Genomic DNA, 26847 nt, shown 5'->3' with positions numbered 1-26847 from the left:
ATATTCTTGGGGAGGGGGGAGGGGGCAGTGCTCAGATTTCTCCCAAAGGTCAGCCCAGTCTGAATCATTCATAGCCACCCTCCTACCCCCCCACCCCAAAGAGAATGAGGCAATAACCATTTTCTATAGAAGTTTATTCCCAAAACAGAGCGCGGCTTCACGGAACAATTTTCACAGACAGGAAAAGGAGCCACTGGGCTGGAGGAGGGGGGACCCCCAGAGAGGGGCATCTACAGAACCTAGGACATAGCAAGGACAGCCCCCTCTCCCCACAGCAGGCCCCTCAACCCTTCAAGGGCTGGGGTCACTCTGGGTAAGGAGAGCTGGGGTCCTGGCTGGCGGGATTTGGCACCAGTCAGTAAAGTAGAACTTTTAATCTCCTTGGAAACTGCCTCCCAAGAATATGCATGAAGGAGGTGGGTGTCTGCAGGGACCCTCCACAACCCTGCATGGCCACTGTTCCCAGTGGGAAGAGGTTGCCTACTCTTGAGGCCTTCTAGGCCTGCTGTTCAGCAGGGGACTCAGGGCTGACCTTTGGCCTGGGAGGGCTAGGGGTTAGAAACCCCTCAAGATGGCCAGGCTCAGGGTCCTCACAGGTGGGTCCTCCAAGCCCCTCTCCCACTTTCTCTACCTTTCACTTGTAAACGAAGGGAAAAAAACATTCTCAACTGTAAACAAAGTGTAAAAGTTCAAAGTTTTAAATTGTAAACAAAGTTGAAGAATGTTTTAAGTCTTGACCTGTAAACAAAGTAACAAAATTTAAAAGTCCCCAGTTCTGGACATCAGACAAAGTAATAAAAGTGAGAGTTTGTGAACAGGGTCCTAACAGTCATTTTTCCCTTTACAAGGGAATAAAGGAGGGATGGAAGAGTCACTTCCTGCAGCCCGGGTGCCTAGGGCCAGGGAGGCTCCTGTAAACATGGGAGGCAGTGGCACCTACATTCTGAGTCTTTAATTCCCTTGTTTTTGCTCCCCTTGCTCCCTCTCCTACCCCACCCTTCAGAATAAATTCTAGCAGGGGGCAGTGTCAGGGAATTCAATGGCACCACAGACAACTTTTGTTCACAGCAGGGGCAGGGGCTGTGACCCCTCCATCCACCCTCTGCAGGAATGTCTGAATAGAGGCCTGATCCCCTCCCCACGGGAGAAAGGGAAGCCTTGATCTGTAAACATGACATCTGCTGCTCCATCAATGCTCCACAGCATCAGTCCTGGGTCATAAGGCAGTAAGTGGCAGGGACTCCACATAATAAACACACACATCCATGGGGAGGGGCAGCATGAGCGAGCAAGCCCCTGTGAGGAGGTCAGAGGACACCTGTTTCCAAGACCAGCCCCCAGTCCCAAAAGTTTGGCCTGTGGGACATCCAAGAAAAAGCAAAGACTAATTCTGTACTTTGGGCCCTGACAATATTCAGATCAACCAGGGAATGGGGCGGGGGGAGCATTTACCCCTCCTGTCTGAATCCACCCCAGTAAGACGAGAGGAAAGAACAATTAAATTGCCAGGGACCCAAATGGGTCGAAACTGCACCTCTTTCCCTCTGTCCCCCTCCCCCTCCCAGCCCAGCCTCAGAACCCCGGGAGACAGAAAAGCTGAAAAATAACATAAGCATATTTCTCTGGTTACAAAGGTACAAAACGTATAAAAGTCCTCCCTTCAGCTCCCTCATTCCGTGCACATGTTACACGCTTGCTCACATGCTCACATGGACAGTCAGCACTGCAGCAACAGAGAGAGCTGGGGGGCAGAGGTATAGGAGGCTGCCATGGGGTCAGCCCCCAACTCCTGGAGTCTCTTCTGTTAGCCCAAATCCTCCACCGCCCTCGGCTGGTCCTCATCTGCACGTCTGTCCCTCAGGAGTGACCCTCACTTCTGGGAACTCTGCAAAGATGAATGTGGAGATCGAAGGTGGTTGCTGAGAGTCAGGTGCCTCTGGACTCCCCCACCAAACCGGACCTGGGCCACCTCCCCCATCACCTTCGCCTCTCAGTCCCTAGCGTGCTTATGCCCATTCTGGGGTTCTCAGAGCCCTTCACCCATTCTGGACCCCCAGACTCAACAGCAAGGCCCCTTGGCTGGCCACCTATGTCTTTTCTCTAAGCACTTAGTGAGCACCTACTATGTACAGACTCTGTTAAGCACCTAACAGATTTTGTCTCAAAAATCTCCACACCTCAAAGAGTTTGCTACCACAGACATACTTTGCAGATGAGGAAACTAAAGCTCAGAGAGGTCAAGTGTGAGTCCAGAGCCTTAACACCTGCTCAGTTCCCCCAGCCCTCCCCCAACAGTCAGACCCTAAGGCTAGGCTGCAGGAGGACCTAGGTGGTGCTCACAGCTCCCTCTCATCCCCACCTCAGCATCCTTCCAGAGCCCTGGGCACCAGGCCCCCAAATCTCCTGCCCCTCTCTCCTTCCTGTCTTCTCCCCCATCTCTGCTCAGGGTTTTTGTTGGTCTCCTGCCCCAAACCCAGGGTCTCCTTCCCTCCACCTACAGAAAGCCTTCTCTCACTCTACAGACCTCCACAGAGCCTGACGTAGCTGTCTTTTTTTTTTTTTTTTGCGGTACACGGGCCTCTTACTGCTGTGGCCTCTCCCATTGTGGAGCACAGGCTCCGGACGTGGACGCGCAGGCTCAGTGGCCATGGCTTACAGGCCCAGACGCTCCGCAGCATGTGGGATCTTCCCAGACCGGGGCATGAACCCGTATCCCCTGCATCGGCAGGCGGACTCAACCACTGCACCACCAGGGAAGCCCATGTTCCTTCTTAAAATTCAACTCTGCTTTTGGCTTCCAAGACCTGGTAATTCCTGGTTCCTCCCCACTCCGTCTCTGACTCCTGTACCCAGCTGCTTCCCAGGTATGTCTACCATCCCCTACTCTGAGATGCACCGGGTCCCAACTCAATTCCTTTGTGTCCTACCCCACAGTGCCCATAGGCAGGAGGAACTTAACATTGACTGAAGGCGTAGGTGAATGAATGATTTCCTCTCAAAGTAAATTCTTCAGCCTGGCATGTAAGGCACCAACATCCTGGCACTACTTCTGGTCTCTCCTTATCCCATACTACACCCTAAGCAAAGCCTCCCAAGCAAAGCCTCCTCTCCTCCCTGCCCCTTCCACATACCAGGCTACCTCCCGCTTCTAGGCCTTGGCTCCTGCCTTCCCCCCTCCACTAGCTCAAGCCCTTTGGAAGGCACCTCACTCTCTTCCTTAGTCCAGGAGGTTCAGGCCCCAGTCATACAGCCAGCAAGTTCTTGCTAATCACCCCATTCGCTGCCAGATTTCTGCCCTCAGGCTGTGGCGCCCTGGCTGCGCAGCAGCTGGGGTAGCCCATGCTCTCTGCCAAACCCCACCCCCTTCTGTGGCAGAATACAGGGCAGGATGCATGGGAGGTTGCCCTAAACTGATGGAGCTCTGAGCAGGTGGCCGGACCCTGCTTACTCTGAGTCGGGTGACAGCTCCGAGATGCTGTGGGATGTGGCAGAGCATGGTGTGGAGGGCCCAAGCGCAGAGGCTGTGGCAGAAGGTGTGGCAGTGGTGTGAGGGCCCAAGGGTGTGCTGGAGGACTGCACGGCGGAGGAGAGAGCTGAGGAGTTGAAGGAGGCAAGGATGGAGGAGAGAATGTCCAGCTGTTCTGTGGAGGGGCCATGGCTAGGGCCACTGGCTGGGTCTCCCCTAACTCTGAGCAGCTGCGGGGGTTGCCCAAGACCTTCTCGCGAGGGGTGCCGGCTAGGCACGTGGTCCAGCCGCTCCCCTGAGTTCGAGCTCCTGGACAGAGAGTCCAGGGGTCGGGATGGCAAGAGGGGGTCTCTTGAGAGTTGCCGCTGGGGAGACAGGGGCAGAGGTGGGGGCTGTGGGTCAAGGTCCCGGGCACCATGGGGCGGGGGCAACGTGCTCAACCACTCGCAGGGCGCCCCTAGGTCCAGTGCATCCCGTGACCCAAAGCGGCCAGCCACGGCACTAGGGTAGTCCCTGGGTGGCTGCCTCCGTGGTAGGGTACTGCCCCGATCCCTGGGCTCCAGACGGCCTGGCACGGCATCCAGGCGTTCTTGGGAGCCTGGCCGACTCAGGGGACGCAAAACAGGGGCAGGGGCCTCCAGTCGTTCACGGCTCAGCTGCCGCCTAAGGAGCAAGTCCAGCTGTTCTCGGGAGGAGTAGCGGCTGGCTGGCTGCGAAAGGCTGCCAGTGGCCCCTCCGGCATAGATGCGACCATAGGAGGCAGCTGGCACAGCACGGTGGCCCAACGTGGCTGCATGGCACCAGGACAATTCAGGGGCGCCCCGGGTCTGTGGCACCAGCGGGTACTGCAATCGGTTCTTCAGGATGCCTGTGGGAGGAACAAACGGGGGACAGTGTGTGTATGGGGGCCAGGAACTCCCTGGGTCTAGGGATGCATCAGCCTCTGGAATCCCTGTGACACAGGGTTGGGGGCAGAAACCCTTTGGGGAGGGGGTACAGAGGCTGTTCCTGGGAATCCCAGAGAGGCTGCAGGATAGGGGTAAGAGTGAGGCAGTAATCCCCGGGGTCAGGGCAGAGGCAGTCCCCGTGGTGCAGGGGTAGGGGCAAACCTCCCCCCAAGGTCAGAGGAGGGGCAGCCCGCAGGTCCTGGTAATGCAGGCCAGGGTCAAAGAGGCAGGAATCCCCAGGGTTGGGGCAAGAGCAGTCCCTGGGGTCCCTGTGATGCAGGGGTGAAGGGAGAAACCCCTTGAGTTGGGACAGGGACAAACCCTCGGGGCCCCTGTAAAGCAGGATAAGGTGGCAGAAACCTTCCAGGTTAGAGCAAAAGTTCTGAGATCTGGGGCAGAGCAGCCCCTATGGTCCCTGCAAAGCAGACTGGGGTTGGGGGAGGGGGAGGAATCCCCCCAGTTGAGGCAGGAGTGGCCTCTGCGGTCTCCGTGGTGCAGGCCAGCGTATGCAGGACAGGCAATTCTCAGGTCAGGATGAGGCAGTCCCCTGGGACTGTGAAGCAGCGTAGAGGAACAGAAACCCCCATATCAGAGCGAGGGAAGCTCTCAGGATCCCTGTGAGGCTATTTGGATTAGGAGGATGAAATCCCCTGGCTCAGGGCATGGGCAGTCCCCAGGGTCCTTGAGGCACAGGCCAAAGTCAGGGATCCATACCTTTTCTTTGGCGCTGGGCCCGACCCAAGGAGGTTTCATCTCCACTGGTCAGGGCCAGGTCCGGCTGGTTGTTGTTGGCTGCATCCTTGCTGGTGTCCAGTCCCAGGCGCCTTTCAGAGCCCCAGGTCTGTAGAGCACAGGGAGCAGCCTCACATCCCCCCAGGGCTGGCCAGTAGGACAAGAGATCATTGCCATCCACATCTGTGGAGCCAGGGCAGATAACAGGAGTCACTCCAGTGACTCACAACCCCTGTGATCCAGACTCAGTGGCCCCCTAACCCTAATGACTCCTGAAATCTGGGTCTTTCTCATGGAGCAGAGGTAGGAATAGGAGAGTGTGTCTCAGAGATCAAAGGAATCATCCAGTGAGGGGGATACTGATAAGCTCCCCCTACTCTTGACTGGAGGTGGATAGAGCCTGGAGGTGGGGGAACCTGATGGCTGAGGGGTCAGGAAGAGCAGGCTGAATCCCAGCCCTCAGGGAAGAGGAGGGGCTGGAGAGACGACATGTCACCCTATAACATCCCTGACCTTATTCTTCTGTTGCCTGGGCTGCTCCTGGGTCTCTAGCCAGCAGAACTCTGCTGGGAGGCTGGATGGGGAGAGGTATGTGGGGGCCCAGTGATGACCCCAGGTTCCCAATAAGTCGGTCCCAGGAATCTTCAGGGGATAGCAGGCTTTCTGAGTCACACCAAATAGAATATGGGGTATCTCTTGGTTGCCCATGGGGTCAGAGGGCCCCATCACCTTTGGGGTGTGTAAGGAGCCTCTCACTCTGGGCTGCCCGGTGGAGTGGACGCTGGAAACGCCCCCGTGTCCGGCCATTGTCCTCACTTTCTGAGGATGGGATGGACAGACTTCTCTCCTCCTCCAAGGACAGGTCACTGTCAGAGTCAGAGTCTGCACCTGGAGTTGGGAGATCAGGAGGAAGACACAGTGGTGGCCAGGGGAGGTAAGGGACTTGGGGGTCTTGAGGAAGGCTATGGCAAGGGGGCTGGGGCTTTGGGGAGAGAGCTTGGAGTGGGGGTAGGGACAGAAAGGCTGGGACTTGCCAGGAGAACCAGGCCTGGGTGGGTAGATGCTTCCTGGGGCTGTGACCTCGGGGGAGCTCACCCCAGCATAGTCAGCTGCTGCTCCCAATTTGGGGCAGAAGAATGAGGAACGGGGGAGAGACCCTCTACCTCCCTCCTCCCTGGACCAGGCTCCCACCTCCACCAGCATCTCGATGGAACATGGCCACATCCAGGTCAGTGGGGCCAGCGTGAGCCTGGAGGCCGTGGTCAGTGTGGTCGGCAGCCGAGCCATGTCGAACCAGGACATTGTCCCTGGAAATGCAGGAGCCCCCCCCCCCCATCAAAAAGGGATGTGATGGGGTGCTTTGGAGTCAGGTGTGTCCATGAGTAAACAGTCAGGTGCATGTGGAATGGCTCTGAAGGCACCCCTGGGTGTTTGGCAGGAGGTATCTGGGGCAGAGGCAGCAGCAGAGGCCCAGATGGCTGAGATGGGTGGAGCCACCCCGAGGACCTGGTAAAGTGGGGCTGGTCTGAGCTGTGTGCCCCCCTCAAGAGGAGGCCCCTCCCCTCACCTGAGGTAGCTGCGGCCCCGCTGGCTGTCTTGGTCCTGGGTCCGGCCAGAGCGGGCACTGCTCACTGAGGAGATGGTGGAGGCGCCCAGAGTGATGCGGATGAGGCCGCTCTCCTCGAAGAGGGCTGTGTTGTTGTAGGCCCCGGGGCCCTGGGGAGGTGGTGAGGACAGGAGTGTGAGCCAGCCTGGAGAAGCCTCAAACCCTGGCCTCCCGGAGCCCCCACCCTGACTCCCTGGCCCTGAGAGCCCCTCACCGTCCCAGGCGCTGGCCTGGCCTCCTCAGGCACTGCCTTCCTGCTCAGACAGGCTGGTGTCCAGGCAGCCCGAGCATCTGAGTTCAGGACACAGAAGAGCAGCAGCACCACCAGGCCCTGTGGGTCACCAAGGATCATTGAGGGGATAGTAAAGGTCAGTGAGAGGTCAGAAATGAGGCAGAGGTCAGAGTAGGGCCACAAGGGGGTCAGCTAGGGCTGGTGTAAGTCACTGTGGGTCAGCAAGTGGGATAGGTCATTGCAGATTAGAGTGAGGCAGTGAGAAGCCCAAGGGGGGACCCAGTAAGGGAATCAGGGAAAGTCAGCAGAGGAAATGAGAGGTCAGAGTGGCATGAGTGACCGGGGTCAGTGAAGGTCAATGTGGACCAGCAAGCGGCCAGGAGCCTCAGCACTGGTGAAGGTCAATCCAGGATCAGCAGTAGTCTGGTGTCAAGTGGGAGTCAGCTCTAGGCCTGGGGTCAAGGCCCTGGGCCCCACCCTACTGAAGCCCCATCTGGTCCAGGTTGAGGGAGGGGCGTCAGAGTTACCTGGAGCCCACAGAGTCCAGCGTGGAGGTAGTGGAAGGCCAGGATGCTGTGGTTGACTGCCAGGAGGCCAAAGAGCCAGGAGGCACTGACCAGTAGAAGGAGTAGAAACGAGCTGCGAAGGGTCCTGCCGCGGGAACGTGAAGGGACACAGGACAGTGAGGGTCACACAGGGCTCACACGGGGGACATGGGAGGACACGCAGGGGATGTGGAGGGAAAGAAACTCACACAGAAATATGGAGGTCTCAGGAGGGCACTAGGGGAGTCTGGAGGTCACAGAAAGAACCAGGAGAGTACTCAGGGAACCATGAGGGGACATGGGGAAAGCAGAGAATGAAAGCCGGGGGTGGGGCATAAGAGAAAGCATGGAAGGTAGGTGGAAATGCATGGGGCAAAGGGCAAAATGAGCCACCCAGGCCTTGGGAGATACTGGAGAGACAGCAGGGCACAGAAAGACCTGTGGGGCCAGAGTAAGGCAAGGGTGCCAGAGAGGGATTGCAGGCCAGGGCAGATGTGACTTCATCCCCCTACCCAGAATCTGGGGCCCAGCCTGCACCAGGGATGCTCTGGGAACCCCCAAACCCTACCCAGGAGAGGGCTGCCATTCTGAGAATCCCCCACTTCCTCCAGCCAGCCAACTCACAACGCAGAGGTCTTCTTGGCCTCCCTCTGTCCAGTGGAGCAGGATGTTCGGGCAGCGAGGAGAAACATCGTCCCATTCATCTGGACCCATGGCCAGACATGTGGAACAGGGGCAGGGCAGAGAGAGACAGAGATAGTGAGAGAGATAGAGAGACAGGGACAGAGAGACACTAAGACTCAGAGAGAGAGGCAGAACCAGTGAGAAACATACGCAGACACACACACACACACACACACACACACACACACAAAATACATAGATCAAAAACAAAGAAAAACAGAAGAGGGGGACTTCCCTGGTGATGCAGTGGTTAAGACTCTGTGCTCCCAATGCAGGGGTCCCAGGTTCGATCCCTGATCCGGGAACTAGATCCCACATGCATGCCGCAACTAAGAGTTAGCATGCCACAACTAAGGAGCTGGTGAGCCACAACGAAGGAGCCTATGTGCCACAACTAAAGGAGCCAGCGAGCTGCAACTAAGGAGCCCGCCTGCTGCAACTAAACCCAGTACAACCAAATAAACAAATATATTTTTTTTTAAAAGAGAGAGAAACAGAGGAGCTTAGAATCATAGAAAAAGTCAGAGGTAGGGAACCAGAGAAGGACTGAAAGATGGAGGTGGAGAGAGACAGAGGTAGGGAGAAGAAGCCGAGTCTCTGACCCCACACGTCCCATCTCCATGCCAGTTGGGCAGGAACAGAAATGGAGGCTAAGCCCAGGAAGCCTGCAGACTGCCACCTGGCACCCCTCAGCTGATACCACCACACCTGCTGCAGGGCTGCCTCCCACTACCCCTCACCAAGGGGAGTGCAAGGTGGCACTGAGTGGAGGGCACTCACCATGATGACAAGGACGACAGGGCCTGCAAAACTCCAGATGAGGGCCTCATGGATTGAGATCCAGCAGAAGTCAGGGTTCCCATAGCCCTCGGGATCCAGGCCGACAGCCAGGCCTGTGGGGGAGAAGAGATAGGACAGAGGGGATATATTCTAGAGCTGCTGACTCTCTCACCTATGGGGAGAAGCTGGGGTGGGGGCAGAGCAGGCTCCTCCCTGAGCAAATGGCAAGGGAGATTGAGGTTGGGGTCATGATCAGGATTGGGGGCAGGGGCAGGGGTCAGGCCATGTGATGGATGGAGGTCAGGGGTCACAGGCCTGGTTGAGGTCAGTGAGCAGGGCCCTCACCCAGCAGCACAGCAGGGACACCCCAGCCCAGGGCGTGGTAGAAGCGCATGGCGCCGCGGTCCACATTGCGTGGCTCGACCTGCATGCGGTAGAGGTGCAGACCCTGCACGAGGAGCCACGCGAAGGTGCTGAGGAAGAAGTAGTGCAGGAGGATGGCAACTGCGGTGCACAGCAGCTGAAGGCAGGGTTGGGGGGTGTCAGGACCTCTCCTGCCACGCTCCACCTCTGACCCCTAAACCACTGCACCTTACCCCAGCATCCTGCCCCAGACCCTGGCCCCAACCTGAGCACCCCTGATCTCTGACCCTGAACTCTGGCCCCAGGCCTTCCTGGGCCAGGTGAGGTCATCAGGACACAGGTCTCCTGGCCCTGACCCTGCACCTGGTTTTGGGTCCTGTGGATCCCCAGCAGGAAGAGGAGTTCTGCCACTCCCAGGGCAGCAGCCACATTGGCATGGATCCCACGCATGTTGGACTTGAGGCTGCGTAGGCTCAGCAAGACGGCCGCGGTCAGCAGCAGCGCAGCCACAGACACTGCTATGACCACGTGGGTGAACACAGCCAGCAGCTCCAGGTCACCCTCCAGCCGCTGTGGGGACAGGGATGGTCACTGGGGTATTGGGCACTCCTGCCCTTTGACCCTTCCACTTCCTCGGGACTCTGAACCCAGCCCCACCTCACGGGGAGAGGCATCCATGAGGACCCCGAAGGTGCCTGTCCGGCTGCAGCGACACCGTGCATGGGACCCATTCCTGTGCACCAGCTCACAATCCCGTGCTGTCCACATGCCGTGCTGGTCCGCCCTGTGGCCACAGGGCAGTCAGACCTACCATCCCCTCTGGGGAGTGCCCCATCGCCAGGCAGGGGTTTGTGAGAGGCAGGGGAGGGGCTGAGGGTGCCTGGGGTTGGGGAGCAGCATTCCTCATGGGTCTGGGTGCACAGGGGTATTGGTGGGGGCCCAAGGGGCAGGCTGGGCCTCCCAGGGGCTCCCAGGGGGACCAAGGGTTTCCAGAGTGGAGGTCCTCACGGGCCAGGCGGGTCCCACTGCACGCAGATGGCCTTGCTGCGATTCGCTGTCTGTAGCAGGCGGAACTCCAGGCTGATCGGGGACTCTAGGACACCCCTTAGGAAGTTGCGTCCATGGAACACAGCCACACTGACCACCGGGGAGTTCATAACAGGGTTCTGGGGAAGCCTGAAGAGACAGCCCACCTGGGCTTGGGCACTGCTGACCTCCCCAGGCTCTGGCTGCCCACCTCACTGTCTTCATGTCACTTGCCATGGCCCACCCAGAGTCTAAGATGCCCTAGAGTGGATGCTGTTTCTGAGAACCCTTTTAGCCTCTGTTGGGCTGCTTCAAGACCAGGAGTCCATGGCCTGGTTCTGCAGAAATGCAGCTGAGAGGCTTCAGACCCACTGCCCACACTGGAGTCTGAAGCCCAAGCAGCTACAGACTTTGCCTCTCAGTGCCCTCCCTTCCACCCCCGGCTGACCTCCTTCAGTCAGCCAGTCTTTGCCTATCTCCATCGGCCAGTTTGCCTGTCTGTCTGGCTCCTGTATCCTTTATGTGCCTGGCCCCAGCTGTGGCTCTCTGTCTATCTCCTCATTTGCACAACTGCCCAGAACATGATTCACATGGAGCCCAGCATGGACAAGGCTCCCAGAGTCATGGGCAGGAGCCTCTCTGTATGATTGTGAATCTGCTCATTTGTCCACCAAAAAAGGGGGTGCTAGGCTGGGGAGAAGCTTGCGGGAAGCCCAAGGGTGAGGAGCCTGGGAGTAACTCTACTCATACCTGGCACCCCGGCGCTCGGCCTGGAACTGGGCAGGGAGCAGCCCCCCTAAGGTGCGGTAAACCAGGAGGATGATGATGGAGATCCCAGGCTCGGGCTCGGGCTCTGAGGGGGCTGGCGGGGGGGCCACACTCGAGGTGGTGGAGTTCTCCATGCTGCTGCCACTTGTGGACAGAGCTGCCAGAGGAGGGGGAGGAGTCACTGTCAGTGACCTCGGACCCCAAGCACCCACAAACGCAGCTCTGAATACAACCCAGCATCAAGCATGGGAATCTCTTCCCTTTGCAGGTCCAGAACCAGGGTGGGTGCAGAGAGCAGGAGCCCATGAAGGACACATGGGTCCCCCCAGAGCTGGATCCTGACTATCAAGGCCTGGGCGAGGTCACCTGTGGTGAGGGGGAGGGTCTGGCAAGGGGACAATTGACAGGAGGGCGACATGGCATCTGGCTTGGGGGGCAAGGAAACAGGATCTGGCCCATGGGTCACCCCAGGGCTCTTACCTTCAGGTGGGGACGGCCGTGGGGCCTGGGAAGGCAGCAGCACGTGCGTGTGAGGATCCCAGGCATCCTGGCCCCGGAAAAGGTTGCTGTGGTAACGAGGGTAGCGACGGGTCCCCCGGCTGGGACTGGGGTGCTCCATGCGGTCAATGCTGAGCACTGCCCGGGAGGAAGAGGGGTGAGACCCATCAAGGATCTCCTCCCTGTGCTGAGGGTCCCACTCCCTCTTCCTCCCATCCTGTACCCAAGTTCCACAACCCATAGCCTCCTTGCTACCAGCGCAGAGCCTGTCCCTGAAAAGCGCTGAGGGTGGCAGCACAGCCTCCTGCCACTTATGTTGACAAAAATAGCCCTCAGCCCCTCAGACCTCCAGGTCCTTGCCCTTTCATGGCCCCCTGCCCCACCCCACCCTACCCTCCACATACTGATGTTGGGTGTCACCAGCCCCACGGGATTCAGGTACGTGAGTTCCATATTCCTCGCGAGCGTGGCCGCGTACTCCTCCAGGTGCTGCACCAGCCCGGCGCTGCCTGGGGAACCCCCAGGGGCCCTCTGCCCCAGCGCTGCCCACAAGTCCCCGGTCTCTGGAGCAAGCAGTGCAGAGCCGGCCCACAGCAGATTCTGGGAGGAGGGAGGTGAAAGTGGGCCCAGCCAGGTGAGGATGTGTGAGGGGACAGGGCATGCCTGAGGGGTCTAGCCAGGTGCTCAGAGAGGTCCCAGTAGGTAAGGGTATGGCTCTGGAGGGGACAAGGGGAGAGAGAGAGAGAATCCAGGGCCTTCACTTCCCTGGGGTCGGGAGGGGCCTGAGCAGAGAGGCGGGGGTCAGGGCCAGGGGATCGGGAGCCCAAGGTGTAGCCCCACCTCACTGAAGTGGGCGTCTTGTGTGGCTGTCAGCCCAAAGCCCTGCTGGTGACTCTCAAAGGCCAACAGGTGGGCCAGCAGGCGGGCAGTGACTCGGACATCTTGGCTGAAGTAGTGGTCAGTGTGGCCAGTCACCTCCCGTAGCCTCTGAGCCAGCTTCTTAGCCTCCACAGTATCCAGGACTGTCTTGTTCAGCTCTAGGCCATCCAGCTGCCAGGACAAAGACGGGGATGGTCTCTCTGTGGTCCCTGAGGCCTTTCTCAAAAGCCTCACAAGAAGAAGGGTTTGGATTAAAGGGCAACTGGGAAAAGCCCAGGAGGTCAAGGGCTGGGGCATGTTGTCTGGGGCCCAGCACAGGCCTGGGGAGACTGAGGCCAGGGCCAGAGCCAGGGCTGGTCTTGAGTGCAGGGCAAGGTCTGGGCAGTCTCACCAGCAGATTGAGTTCTCGAAAGGCAGGGGAGGTACAGTTGAAGAGATCAGGCTCCAGCCAACCCTGGTCCTCGTCGCATAGCCGCACAGCAGCTCCTGAAGGCAGTTGACCCCTTGTCAGGCCTGGGGACTGGACACCTTCATTGAGGAGGTGACCACAGCACCCTCCCCTACCCCAGGGGGAGCTCTGAAGCAGAGACCAGGTAGTAGGTATCCATGACTGGACCCCTGGCTAGAAAAGCCCCAGCCCCCAGCCCAGACGGGCCCCAGGTGCTTGTCAGTCAATTCCTGAGGGGTCTGTGGACCATTTCGAACCACCATGACATAAAGAAGAACACAAGGGCAGGACTGTGTGTGTGCATGTGCACCCAGACACACACACACAGGCCAGGACAGCTTCACAGACATGTGGCCCAGGGCAAGAACACACAAACCAATGCTCACACTTGCACATAAGTAGATGTGTGGCCCAGGACAAACACACAGATACACAGTGTGCCCCCAGGAGAATTTTGTGACCAAACTGAGTGAAAGTTCTCACACAAATTTTAACTGCCCCAGTGGTGACTTTGCTGCCATCTCTCCCTTATCTGTGAGATTGGAATTAGAGTTGAATGAGAATTGACCTGGGCCTTAAGAGAGCTTGTATCCAGCAGCAAGAGGCCCCCTGACTTAAACACAAAACCCCCTCCCCAAAAGACAGACACAGACACGTGCACAGGCACAGAAAGACACACACAAGAGCATGCACACGCAGACAGTCTCTGTCCAGCCACTGCAGAGATCTCAAGCAGCGGGAAGGGTTCTGTGAGGACCTCAGGCAACAGAGAGGAGTCTGTGGGGTCCTCAAACAGAGGGCAGGGGGCTTTCAGGACCTCAGGTAGTAGGGAGAGGCCTGCAGGAACCTCAGGAACTGAGAAGGGGTCTACAAGGACCTTAGGAAGTGTGTGTAGGGGGAGGGGGTGTCCTCAGGCAGTGGGGAGTGGTCTCTGAGGACTTTAGACATCAGAGAAGGGCCTCCAGGGTCCTCAGACAGTAGGAAGGGGCCTCCAGGGGCTTCAAGAAGTTGGGAGTAGCTTTTAGAGACTTCAGGCAGTGGGAAGGGGTCTGCAGGGACTTCAGGCAGCAAGAGCGATCTGCAAAAGCTCTGGCAGTGGGAGGGGGCAGCGCACCTGAGCAAACACGTACCCCTTACCTGCACCCCGCAATCCTGCCCAGAAGCCAAGAGAAACAGATGGAGGCTCAATGAGGATGTGGGGAGGGACCCAGAGCCCCTAAGAGGTAGGGAGGGGCCCACATTGACCCCTACCCCACTCCCACCTCTTTGTAGGAACATGGCCAACCAACTCAGGAAAAGAGGTGGCTCCAGCAAGTCAGAGGTCAGGCCTACCCCGACCCTCAGCTGTTCGCCTGTCCCCCAGGTACTCACCCAGAGCCCCCCGAGGACAGGGCACTGAGGCCAAGACACCAAACTTGGTCTGAGGCCACCACACACCAGATCTCAGGGACTTGGGGCAGGCGTCATAGAGCACTAGGGAGGAAGGAGGCACTGAGCCGGGTAGCCAGGGGCTGGAGCAAGGGACAGCTACATCCACTGCCCCCCACCTACCCCAGGCCCACTGCCTACCACTCTGCTGCTGGCCTCATGGAAGCTGGCCCATCAGATTCTGTGACAGGTCCTCAAAATACTTGGGGCAAATGTGGGAGTGCCTGGGTGTAAGTGGTCTCCCTCAGAGAAGCCTCCCGGAGCCCCTACCCAAGAAGTCAAGCATGCCATGGGACTTGGTGACAGCATGCCAGAGCCAGCCCTCTATATGTGGAGCTGGGTGGAGCCTGCTCACCCCGGCAGCCGCTGGCTGTCACCTCTGCAAAAGGACTGTCACAGCTGTTGCACTGGCGGCCAAGGGCTCCTGGGCGACAGGGGCACTGCCCGCTGTGGGGGGCGCATGAACGTGAAGTGGAGCCCACAGGGTAGCAGTCACATGGGAGGCATGAGTCGCTGCCCCGCGGTCGGTAATGGAATTCCTGTTTGAGAATGGGTCAGGGGCCTGAGGTCAGAGGTCAGGGCTTAAGGTAGGGGTCTCAGGTCAGGGCTTGGGGAATGAGTGGAATCAAGGGCAAAGGGTCAGGAGAACAGTGCTCACAGGCCAGAAGGAAGACTGGCCTCAAATGAAACGTAAGAGAGGGGTTAGATGTCAAGGACAAGAGATGGCAGTTAGGTCACGGCATAGGGGTAAGAGGTCAGGGGCTGAATCAGGTGGCAGAGGTCAGCAAGCTGGATAAGAATCACAAAACATGTCTACAGAAGAGTTAAGAGGTCAGGGGACAGGGGACAGGCGCACCTTGCAGTGACACTGCCCATTTGTCTTGTTGCAGTTGGGGTCAAAGCCCTTATGAACGTCGCAGTTGCAGGGGCCACACGTTGGGCTCCCCCACCAGCCCCGTGGGCACTGTTGGTCCATCCTGGGGTGGACAGCCACGTGAGACGCCTCCACCACATCTCAGTGACCCTCCCTAACTCCCACCAGCTCTTTCCATCATCTCAGCCCCTAGCCCCTTACCTGTGCTCACAGTGGTGCCCAAAATATCCACCTACACAGTCGCAGGTATAGCCATGGGGGGCCCCAGGGAGGTGCCGGCATGACCCCTGATTCTGACAGGGGTTCAAGAGGCAGGCGTCCACACAGCCCGGACCATAGTAACCTGCAGGTTGGGTCAGGGAGCTCAGGACACTGGCCACAGAGCATGGGAGGAAGCAGGCACCTGTCCTTCTCAGTCCCTGCCTCCTCCAGGCTCTCCAGGTCCCCCAGTCTTCATCACAAGCCCCAGATCACCCTGCCCCACCCAGGCCCCACCTGGCCAGCAGGTACAGGAAAATGTCTGCCAGAGGTCTCGGCAGTCAGCATGGGGTGGGCAGGGCCCAGATGCACAGGCGTTGGTCACGACACAGCCAGGTTCCACGTTCACTCGGTGGCTCGGGGGAAGCAGGGCTGGGGAGCCCGAAGGTGTGGAACCAAGCCATACTCCCTATGGACACAGCCAGCAAGGGGTGAGACCCATGCCAAAGCACCTTAGCCCCAAGTCCAGCAGAGCCAGCCACCTGGTCTGATGACCCCTGACATGTAATTTCCCTACAAACCCTAGACCCTGACCCAACGGTCCCAATTCAGTGGCCCTATGGGACCCCTAATCATGCTGTCCCTGACACAGGCCTCTAATGACCCTTGATAATCTAAGGTAGACTCACCTCCAACAGCACAGAGAGGCTTGACCTGTCTCTGATGGCTCTGGGTCACCACTACCCCTATACCAACCCCCATGTGAATGCAGCATTTCAGGTCCCAAGGCATCTCTGATCTCTGAACACTCACCCTACTGCCCCATATCATGTTCGCATGCTGACCCTCACCTGGATACAGCCAACCAGACCCTTAGGAGCCTCCTCTTCACTGCTGGGGGGCAGGCCTCCCACATGGAGTCGCTTTACCTTCAGGCCCTGCAGCTCACTCCCCACCGCCAAGGTGTCCTGGAGGAAGGGGACAGTCAGCACTGGCGGTGTGGGGGGGACCTGATGGACCCCTGCCCTACTCCAGTGTCAGTCTTGGCCTTATACTAGGCCTTATCCTGCACTACCATGCTCTGTCCCTCTGGCCCAGAGGACTGGTCTGGAAATGAGATGCTCCCACGTATGGAGGACCTGCTGGAGCATGGGGGATGGGTGACAGAAAGTTTTCAGTACAGAGCTGGGCTCAGACTGGCCCTTCTCTCTTGGACCCAGAACAGACCCAAAATTCCATGACTTTGAGCTGGGAAGATCAGGAGACCAGAAGAGGTTTCCAGAAGTTTGGCAAAGTGCTAGCTGCAGAGGTACCCCAAGAGCAGGCCAGAAATCTGCATAGCCTCCCTAACATAAGGAGGGTGTAGCAGAGTGGGCTCAGAGCGAGGACATGAGGAGGGAGACTCGGGGGAGAATATCAGACTATGTGCAGTGGAGGGAAGTGAGAGGAGTAGAGGTGGGGTCAAATGAGGAGGGTCTAGTCAGAAGGCTGAGAATGGACCACCCCAGGGTTAGAGGTCAGACCTGGAAGAGGCTAAAGTCCAATGAGACCATGAGGACATGGTGGCCCCGCCGGCCACCTGGCTCCTCCTGCAACTCCAGCCGCAGATCATGCCATCGGCCATCACTGACAGTCACCTGGTCCAGGAGGAGGTGGGCAGCACGGCCCGAGCCCCTGGTCACTGTCACAGACAGCAACCCCCGATCCAGCTGCAGGTAGAGAGGCACAGCCCTGGGGTCAGAGCCCCAAGTTTGGCTGGGGCTAGGAGTATCAGGAGGTGAGATCAGAGGGCTCAGAGGTCAAGAATATCAGAGGTCAGTACAGTAGGGACAAGGCTATATTTGGCACATAGGGCACTGTGCCCAGAGACACTATGCAGCAGAGAGTGAAGTTAGGGGGCAGAGGTCAGGACGAGGGGTCATGGATTAGTGCAGGTGGCACAAGAGAGCTATGCTGGTATGCTGCACCTGCATAGGATATGATAGTGGGGAAGAGGGTCAAGGGCCCAGGTCCAGAGCAGGGTCAAGTACAGTCAGTACGCCTGGCAGAGAAGTATGCTGTGTGACCAGGCCTGAAACCACAGGAATGTTGCTGGTGCATTAGAGATTGAGAGCTGAGGGTCTAGGGAGGGGTCAGGAGGACAGACACACCTGACAGAGGAGTGTGCTATGTGGCCCAGCCTGGACTTGCATCAGGACCCCCTGCTTCGCCCGTGTCCGAAATGCCAGCCCCAGGTACCACGGCACAGACACAGCCATGTCATTTCCAAAGTCCCAGCTCAGTGTGCCGTTGCCACGGAAATGGTGGGGATGGGCCATAGCTGGTGGGATAAAAGGAGGAGGGTCACAGGCCTCACCTCAAGAACAGAATTTGCCCTGCAGGCTCCTCCTGCCCCAGGCTGCCCACTCACTGAGCCGACAGTCTTTGCCTCCGAAGCCCACAGGGCAGTCACAGCTGAAGCCACCCCAGCGCTCTGAGCAGAAGCCGCTGTTCTTGCAGGGGCCTGACTCACAAAAGTGCAGCTTGGCCTGGCAGCCTGGGAGAGGAAGGCACATAGAGGAGGTAAGAACACAAGGTGGTGGTGGTGGGGCAAAACACAGAGGTCCAAGAGGGCTGAAAGTGGCCATGATCTTAGCCCCATGTTCTCTCAGGGGGTAGAATTGGTAGGACTCAGGTCCTAAAGGCTAGGCTGCAGCATTCTGCTTGCCAGGAAAGGAGACAAGGAGGAGGTCAGATTTTGAGTTAATCCATAGAGCCTTCCACCCTTTCCCTATGAAGAGGACATGGCCTACCTGCCATGGTGCCGTTGTTTGCGACAAAGGATGCCATGTCCACTCGGCGGCCGTCAATATGCAGGTCCCGCATGCAGCCAACAAAGTCCTTGTGGGACACGGGGAAGTTCTCGGGAAGGTTGGGGACGCCCCCCAGGAGCAGAGGGCCTGTCAGGTCCAGGGACCTGGGGGTCAGAGGTCCAGGTCATTGGTGAGACTGGGGCCAGGGTAGGTTTGCTCCTGGTGGGGGGCATAGGAAATGGAGGGGGTAGGACTCAGAGGGTATGGTGATTGAGCAGGGTGGGGGTAAGATCAGGCTGAGGAAGGAACTGGAGACTTACTTCAGTTGCGGGGGTGCAAAGGAGAGTTTATGATGGGCAGATGGTCTGAGGAAAGGTGGAAGAGGCTGGGGTTGAGGATAAGGTTGAAAAAGGGGGGCATTTGGGTGGCTGGGGGAGGGGATGGGGATCAGGTGGGCTGTGGGGCATTAGAGAGACCAGGGGAGTGGAACCTTTGGGGGAGTGGGTGCCTGGGGATTGTGTGGGAGTGGGCAGTCTTGGCAGAACACAGAGAGGGAGGTTAAGGTGAGGTGGGGTTTCAGCATCCTAGTGGGGAGAGGGAAATATGGTGGTTTGGGGAAGGATGGGGAGTTTGGTAGGCAGTATTGGAAGGATTGGAGTGGGCTTTGGCAGGCAGAGGGCTTTAGGATCAGGGGCTGGGGGCCTCACTTCTTGGAGCTTGTTTGTGTGCCAGCAGCCGCGCATGAGTAGTTGCCAATCTCAGCACCAAACTGCAGAGCCACAGCCATGTCGCAGTCATCCACGCTCAGCACAGCCACCTTGTCCTTGGAGGGGCCCTGAGCACCCCCCAGGGCATCTGTCCGGGGCTAGAGACCCAGGCACACCACTCAACAGGACCCCCAGGGTGACCCCTGAGGGGCAGAACCTGGCATCCCAGCTCCCCCCATACTCCCATGCCAAGGGTGGTGCCCACCTTGTTGTAGTATCTCAGATGCACTGTGTGCCACTGCCCGTCATTCAGGCCCCCTGGAACTGTGGGGCTGACCACTGTGTTGGACTCACCTGTGGGGTGGATGTGTGTGGAGGCTTGTCTGGAGCTGCTAAGTCCCCCTCCTCCTCCCACCCAGTCGTGCAGGCACAGTTACTTCCAGAGTGACCCTGGATGCATCAGATAACTCCCCCCACTGGTGGCCACACTGGCTGGACCAGAGTGCCTTTGGACAGGTAGGAGAAGCACACACTTCGTGGAGAGATGGGCTTTCCCATAGGGAAAGTGGTCCTCACTGTTGTCTGTTGGGCCTGGAGGTGTGTGTTCAGGTGTGCCCGTGGGGCTTGCACCCCTCAGCCATCTCACCCATACACGTACCCACTCGTGCCCACACTAGTCCCCGGGGGCACCCACCGGTGGAATATGTGAGTCTCACTTGCCCAGCCACGAGCTCCAGGGCCAGGAAGTCATGCTTCTCGTTCAGGCGCCCGTTGTAGAAGAGCAGCCCACTGGGCTGCACCGTGGCGAACCTGGGGGTGGGGTGGGGGCGCGTCATAAGCCGGACCCCTCCTCACACCCACAATCCCTGTGACAACAAGGTTTGAGGGAGCCCACCCAGGCTAGGGTGAGAGAGGAAGTGGTGAGAGAGGGAGGGGAGGGGGCGGTGTCCTATGGGACGCCAGGGTGGAGCAGTCAGGAATCTGGGTCTTGAAGGTTAGTGGGGACCGCGTGCAGGCGCGCAGATGCGGGCGGGCACCTACGAGAGGGACAGCGTGAGGTGGAAGCGCTGCCGCAGGCCGCGGAACATGACGAAAGAACTGGGCGGGAAGGAGCGAGCCGCCACTTCGCAGCGCGGACCCTCGAAGGCGCCGCCCGCCGGGCACTGGCAGCGAAAGCCGCCGTCAGGCCCGTTGGCGCAGGTGCCCCCGTTGCGGCAGACGCCGGGCACACAGCGTCCGGCCTCCGTGTCTAGCTCGCAGTCTTCGCCTAGGGGTCAAGCCGCGGTCAGAGGCGGTCAAGACCGCGCCCGCCAAAGCGCCAGCGGGCCCCGCCCCTCAGAAGGCCACGCGCTCCAGGTGAGCGCCAAGACCTCTGGAAAGTCCAGCTCCCTCAAGTGGGCAGCCCCTAGTTATACCTGACCCCGCCCTCCCTCCCCGCCCGGCTGCGACCACGCCCCTCCCATGGTCCCGCCCTGTCCACTACCGCGGACCTCAGGGCCCCGCCTCTGCCCAGGGCCACTCCTCCTTCGCTACCTCGGCCTCACCAAAGCCTCCATTTCTTCGCGGCCTTAGGCTCCCTCTGAGCCAGGTTCTACCGCTTCTGGACTACAGGCGCCCAAATCGACCCCGGTTGGCTCAAGAGTGATGCCTAATCCTCACCTGCACTGCAGGTTCACCCAGCCCCGCGCCCTGCTCACCTGTGAAGCGCGGGCGGCAGACGCAGGTGTAGCCGCCCTCGCGCCGCGCGCAGGCGCCGCCATTGCGGCAAGGGTTGGAGTAGCAGAGATCGAGCTCCGTCTCGCAGAAGTCTCCCGTGAAGCCTGGGGGGCAGCGGCAGCGCAGGCCTGCGATGGGCTGGATGGGTCTGAAGAGCGTGGAGGCGGAGGCCAGGAAGGGCGCAGAGGAGTCAAAGCGCAGCACGGACACACATTTCATGTAGTTCTCACAGGGCTCGCGCAAGCACACGTTGTCGTCGAAGGGCAACACGTCCAGGAGAGAGCGGGCGGCAAGTGCGGCTCGGCGCACGTACAGCTGCTCCTGCAGCTCCTCGGAGCTGAACCAGGGACCTGCAGATCCAGCCCTGGCCCCGCGTGGCGCCAGCGCTGAGAAGCTCACGTTGAGCACGGTGCCCCCCACGTCTGTGTCGTTCTGGATGTTGAAGATGAAGACGTCCTCGGCAGGTGTGGCAAGTACTGCGGCCACGCCTTCCAGGAAGTGGCCCAGCAGTGGCGAAAGGAAGCGTTCCTGCCACATGTTCTCAAGGCGCACGGTCAGGCTGTTGGCCAGCAACTCCTCCGTGATGATGATCACGCGCAGCACACACTGCGCCGTCACACTATGTAGCCCATCTGCAGGTGGAAGTGGGGGAAGTGGTCAGTTTGGGGTCAGCGGCTGCTCCTCCCTGGGACATAAGAGGGCTGGGGCCCTGACTGCTCAGTCCCCCAGCACCTCTGTGTTAGCAGGCTGACCATGCCAGGACACAAGGAGGTCTGAAGCTTGTGATCACCAACTCTCTCAGCATCAAGGTGTCAACAAGTTGCTGCTTCCTCTTGCCTCCCTCCAACACAGGGAAGGGCCTGAGCCAGGGATCAACCAACCCCCTCTCTGCCCCAACAGTGCCCATGGGTCAGCAAGTCATTCCTCCAAAAGCACACAAGAAGGTCCCTAAGTGATCAGTAACCCACCCTTCCCCAAGTTATCATGGTCAGCAGGCTAATCAGGACAGAAAGAGGAACCAAGGCCACTGACCACCGACTTTCCTTCCTCTCATCCCCCAGCATTGCAGAACCAGCAAAGCATGCCCTCCAAAAATATCCCTCTAGGTCAGGGATCACCCATCCCCTATCTCTGGTCAGTCAACTACTTTCCCGGGGCACTAGAAGGGTCCCTAACCCTGTGACCACTCAACCTCATCCCCCAGAACCCTGGGTGAGCAAGCTCCCTCTCTCCAGGAGGGCCTTGGACTCTGACCTCCTCCTCAGCATCCTTGAATCAGCAAGCTGCCCATCACCCCAGGCCTGGGTCCTGCGATTTCAGTGCCCACCCCCAGAAACGAGTATGAGGTGCTAATATGCCTTGTCTCCAGACCCTAGTACACACTGTGTGGCCAACAGCGATGGTTGTCCAGTGAATTGAGGGATGAATGTGCCTTCGTTGGCAGTGCCAGGAGTCCATGCTCCAGAATTGGGGAATAAGCACTGGTAAAGTCTCTCCCAACCCCTTTAGCCTCCAGTATTCAGGACTGCAAGAGCTTCTCCTGCCTGCGCTCTCCTATGAGGGAACAGCTTGTGAAGGCCTGGAGACATGGCTAAAGAAAAGAGGCAGGTGGACCTCTGGACATTTCCCCAGAGGGCAGGGCCTTAGTCAGCCCCTTCAATAGCAGCCAGAGTAAACTGCTGTTCCCAACCACTAAACTACTGGCCTCCCTCTCCTCCACAGATGGGCTGAGGGTCATACCAGACCCAAAGTAACCATTCATCTGAACAGGGATGTGGTGTGGGCTGACTGGCCTATGCTGGCTTTTCCTGGGACCCCCAGAGCATTACCCCAGGACCTCTAGCCTTTCAGAGGGAGGGGAGCTATCCCTAGATTAACAAGCAGACAGTTCTTCACAGTCAGCAGACAGTTCTTTACAGTCTTTATGGGGTCTGCTAATGCCCTAGAATCTTTGGGGTTCTGTGGCAACTGCCCAAGACCCTAAACAGAGACTATATGACCCTAACCTGTGAGGCAGATCCTGTGGGGTGCAGGAACCCAGAGCTTAAGGGATTCTTGGAAGGCTTGAAAATCCCTCGTTGGTTTGAAGTGCCTTGTGGGGCCCCTGAGGACCTGACAGGTTGAGGTCACTGGCTCACTTGATTAACCCGCGCCCCTCACCTGTGACAGTCACCAACATGGAGGCCACCAGTGGGCGGTTGTTGTCTAGCTTGCGGCTGAGTCGAAGCTCCCCGCTGGTCTGGTTGACCACCAGCAGCTGCAGCTCATTACCCCGCTCAAAGGAGTAGAAGAGGTGGTCAGAGACATCAGGATCGTAAGCAGGGATGCGCCCAATGATGCCTGAGGGGAAAGTGTCTGAGCGGTTGGACACATAGTTGTTGAAGAGGATCTGGAAGTTGTTGAGCACAGGGCTGTTGTCATTCTGGTCAACCAGGCGGACGTGCACAGTGGCCCGACTGACCAGAGGGGTTGATGTGGCCTGCACAACAATCACATATTCCTGGCGAGCTTCATAGTCCAGGTCAATGAGTGCTGTCAACTCTCCAGAGAAGATATCCATTTGGAACAGCTCAGGGATGTTCCCCTCCACAATCTGGTACATTATATGAGCATTGGGGCCTTCATCAGGGTCCAGTGCAGTGATCTGGGCTACCACCGAGCCCACAATGCTGTTCTCCTTCACTTGCACCTCAAACTCCTCAGCTGGGAAGACCGGTGCATTGTCATTAACATCCTGCACCGTCACCTGGATGCTGACTGGAGTCCGAAGCGGGGGCACACCTCGGTCCACTGCGTAAGCAGTCAGTTCATACACTGGCACCGCCTCCCGATCTAGCCGCCTCACTGTGCGGACAATGCCAGAGGTGGGCTCAATGGTAAAATCTCCATCCCCATCTTCCCCATTCTGGAAAGTGTACTGAACCCGGCCATTGGCATGAGCATCCCGGTCAGTGGCTGAGATCTGCAGGACACTGGTGAAAGGTGGGGCATCCTCAGAAACCAGCCCTGTGTAGTGGGAGGCCACAAACTGTGGAGGGTTGTCATTCACATCATTGACCATCACCTCCACATAAGTAGTGTCTGCCTTCTGTGGGATGCCATTGTCCCGAGCTGTAATAGCCAGTGTGTAGGTCATCTGGTCCTCATAGTCCAGTGAGGCCTGCAGTGTAATGGCCCCTGAGTCTGCATCAATGCGGAACTGGGGCAGGTTGTCCTCCAGGAGATAAGTGATACGAGCATTCTCACCCACATCATCGTCAGAGGCACTGATGACCACCACGGTGCTACCCACTGGCCGATCCTCATTCACACTCACTGAGTAGTGGGCACTTTGAAAGACAGGCCGGTGAGTGTTGGCATCTGTAATGTTGATGTGCACGTAGCAGTGATCATGAAGGGCACGGTCAGATGCAGTTAGCACCAACTTGAAGTAGCGTTCCTGCTTGTAGTCCAGTGGCAGAGCCAGTGTCACCAGACCTACACCCCCCTGGGAGCTGATGGCAAAGCGATTCCGAGTGTTGCCTCCTGTGATCTGGTAGCTGATGGCACTGTTGGCATCACGATCTACAGCTGTCACACTCACCACACTGGTGCCCACGGTTGCATCCTCATTCAGTCGTAGGTGGTACTCCTTCATAGTGAACTCAGGGCGATTGTCATTAACATCCAGCACAGTCACTGTGACGCTGGCTGAAGCTGAGAGTGGGGGTGAGCCATGGTCTCGGGCCTCCACACCAAAGAAGTAATGCTCCACAGACTCACGGTCCAGGGGACCACTCACAGAGACCCAGCCAGTGGCACTGTTTATCACAAAGGGTGTATCAGATGCCACACCAGTTAGGGAATACTCCAATCTGGCATTCTCTCCATGGTCTGCATCCACTGCCTGAATGTGGATGACTGAGTGGCCCAGGGGCGCGTTTTCCAGGACAGAGACCTGGAAGGGCGTGCTGACAAAGATAGGAGTATGGTCATTGATGTCGACCACCTGGATACTGGCCAGGCCTGTGTTGTTGGACAGCGGTGGGCGGCCTGCATCCTGAGCCCGGATGCGCAAGGCATACTCTCGCTCTGCCTCAAAGTCCAGAGGTGCCACCACCTGGATCTCGCCCGTGAGGCTGTCGATGGCAAAGTGGCCGCGGCTGTTGCCACTGATGATGTTGTAGTGCACCAGTCCGTTGGCGTCCTTGTCCCTGTCGGTAGCCGAGACGCGTAGCACCACCGTATGGGGGCGCACATCCTCGCGCACCTGCGCCACGTAGCGTTTCTCGCTAAACTGGGGCGCGTTGTCGTTCTCGTCCAGCACGGTTATGTGCACACGCACAGTGGCAGAGCGCGGCCCGGGCTCTTGTCCCTGGTCGCTGGCCTCCACCACCAGCTCGTAACTTTCCATGTGCTCGCGGTCCACGCGACCGCTGGTGCTGATGAGCCCTGAGCGCGGATCAATTTCGAAGGCGGCAGAGGCGGCGGCGCGCTCAGCTGGCGGCCCCACAAAGCGGTAACGCAGGTTGGCGTTGGGGGGAGCGTCACCATCTGTGGCACGCAACTGCAGGATGGGGTATCCCTCCTCCACGTTCTCGCGAAGCGTCTCCCGGTATTGCGCCTGCTCAAATACCGGCGCGTGGTCGTTGCGGTCGGCCACTGTCACGGCCACCATGGTGGTGGCCGAGAGGCGCGGCGAGCCATGATCCTGCGCCGTCACGCGCAGGTAGTGGCGATCCATGCTCTCGCGGTCCAGAGCAGCCTCTGTGCGAATAAGGCCGCTCTGTGGGTCGATGCTGAACAGTTCCAGCGAGCGGCTGTTCATGAGCGCAGCCAGCGAGTAGACTAGGCGTCCGGCCTCGCCGATGTCCGGATCCTGCGCCACTACGCGTAGCACCGCGGTCCCCGCCGCCTCATTCTCGGGCACCAGTGCCTGGTAGTTGTACTGCGGAAACTGTGGGTGGCGGTTCGCGGCGCGACGGGGGCGGACCCGGCTCGCTGGGGGATTTCTCCAGGCTCCATGCTCGGTCGGGCCCCCAGCGGGGCGCGGCCCGGGGCGCTGCGGGAGGAAGCGGCGGCGGAAGAGGACGCGGGAGCGCATGCGCTCGGGCGTTGGCTCGGGAGCTGTCCGGGACTCTCGCAGTGCTGAAACAGATGCGGCAGCTGTCCTCTCCTTGCGAGGTGCTGAATCCAGCCCGGGGCCGGATCCCACGGCCCCAGGAGGGCGGTCCAGCCGGGGCCCTGTCCTCCTCGCTTGGGATATCTCGGTTCTCTCGCTCTGACCCCTGAGCCCCGGCGCCCACAATTCCCCGCAGCAGCGCGTGGTTCTCACTTTTGGGGGGGCGCCTCTCCCAGTATTCCTCTGAGAGAACACCGGCTGGGAACCACGGGGCCGAATCCGAAGGTCCGAAGGGAAGGGAGAGCTGGCCTCTGGGCCCGGGACCCCTGGGGAAAGACGTTCTGGCAACAGACTATCTCTTTGCAACGGCCCTGTCCGCCCGCAAGAGGAGACCTCTGGACGCCAGCATAACAGAGACCCTGGTCCTTGTCCTGTCTCCTGCCCGCGGCTGCCAAATGTCTTAACTCCATATTCCGCTCCCAACCCCGGCTGCTCAGGGGGCCCTCGACCGCTTTGGTCGCTTTGCCTTCCCCCTCGGAGCCCCACGAAGACAGGTTCCCTGACTCCCAAGCCAGACTTTCCATCCTCTCGGACCCTGGGCGACTCGGGACAAAGAGCTAAGGCTCCGCCGCCGATCCGCGCCCCTGGCCCCATAGCAGCAGCTACCCCCGGGTCCCAATCTTGGCCCCCGCCGCCCCCCAGCTCCTCCCGGCTAGGAGGGAACAAAGAGAGGAGGAGAAGGAGCAGGAGTAGCGGGGTGGTCGGCCCCCTGGGACCCCACCACGGCTGCCGCCTCGCCATCACCCCCTACTTCCCCACACGGCCTCCACTGTCCTCCGCCTGGGTCCAGGCCTTGGTCCCGCCTCGCTGCTCGGGCCCCCACCCGGGGCCCTGCCGCCGCCCTGGTCCCCCGCCTCTAGGCCTGTCGCTACGCGCCGCCGCCACCCTCTGGGCACCATCTACAGCGCGGCCAGAGTCCCTTTGGCTAGCGGCCCCGGCTTTTGCCGCCCCCACCACAGCATCCCCGACGCTGCTGCCGCCTCCCGCCGCTCCAACA

The 26847-nt window shown here is 59.1% G+C and overlaps 1 protein-coding gene across 4 annotated transcripts; it reads right to left on the bottom strand.

Annotated features, from left to right (window-relative positions):
• Nucleotides 1-117: 117 nt before the first annotated feature.
• Nucleotides 118-26847, bottom strand: CELSR3 (cadherin EGF LAG seven-pass G-type receptor 3). Of its 4 annotated transcripts, XM_067044317.1 has the most exons (36): nt 22850-26847; nt 20671-21321; nt 20015-20240; nt 19668-19783; nt 19239-19327; nt 18974-19131; nt 18267-18430; nt 17885-18010; nt 17625-17794; nt 16998-17183; nt 16326-16442; nt 15772-15943; nt 15478-15619; nt 15259-15379; nt 14758-14941; nt 14346-14447; nt 14112-14126; nt 12918-13012; nt 12488-12697; nt 12052-12247; nt 11630-11785; nt 11132-11306; nt 10364-10531; nt 10013-10139; nt 9719-9925; nt 9338-9512; nt 8993-9105; nt 8153-8232; nt 7511-7634; nt 6966-7082; nt 6713-6861; nt 6337-6452; nt 5875-6033; nt 5128-5328; nt 3449-4334; nt 118-1885 (listed from the first exon to the last, which is right to left on the bottom strand). In XM_067044317.1, the coding sequence occupies exons 1-36, from the start codon at nt 26589-26591 to the stop codon at nt 1858-1860; spliced, it is 9963 nt and encodes a 3320-aa protein (XP_066900418.1). In that variant the 5' UTR covers nt 26592-26847; the 3' UTR covers nt 118-1857. The 4 variants fall into 4 exon arrangements, 3 of the variants coding, with proteins under 3 accessions (XP_066900418.1, XP_058932928.1, XP_066900419.1); XM_059076945.2 differs by lacking the exon at nt 14112-14126; XM_067044318.1 differs by lacking the exons at nt 118-1885; nt 3449-4334; nt 5128-5328; ... (3 more) ...; nt 6966-7082; nt 7511-7634 and having other exon boundaries at nt 8151-8232; nt 9417-9512.

The sequence above is a fragment of the Kogia breviceps genome, chromosome 10 (genome assembly GCF_026419965.1).
Source record: "Kogia breviceps isolate mKogBre1 chromosome 10, mKogBre1 haplotype 1, whole genome shotgun sequence".
Lineage (NCBI taxonomy): Eukaryota > Metazoa > Chordata > Mammalia > Artiodactyla > Physeteridae > Kogia > Kogia breviceps.
This window is presented reverse-complemented; position numbering and strand designations above follow the sequence as displayed.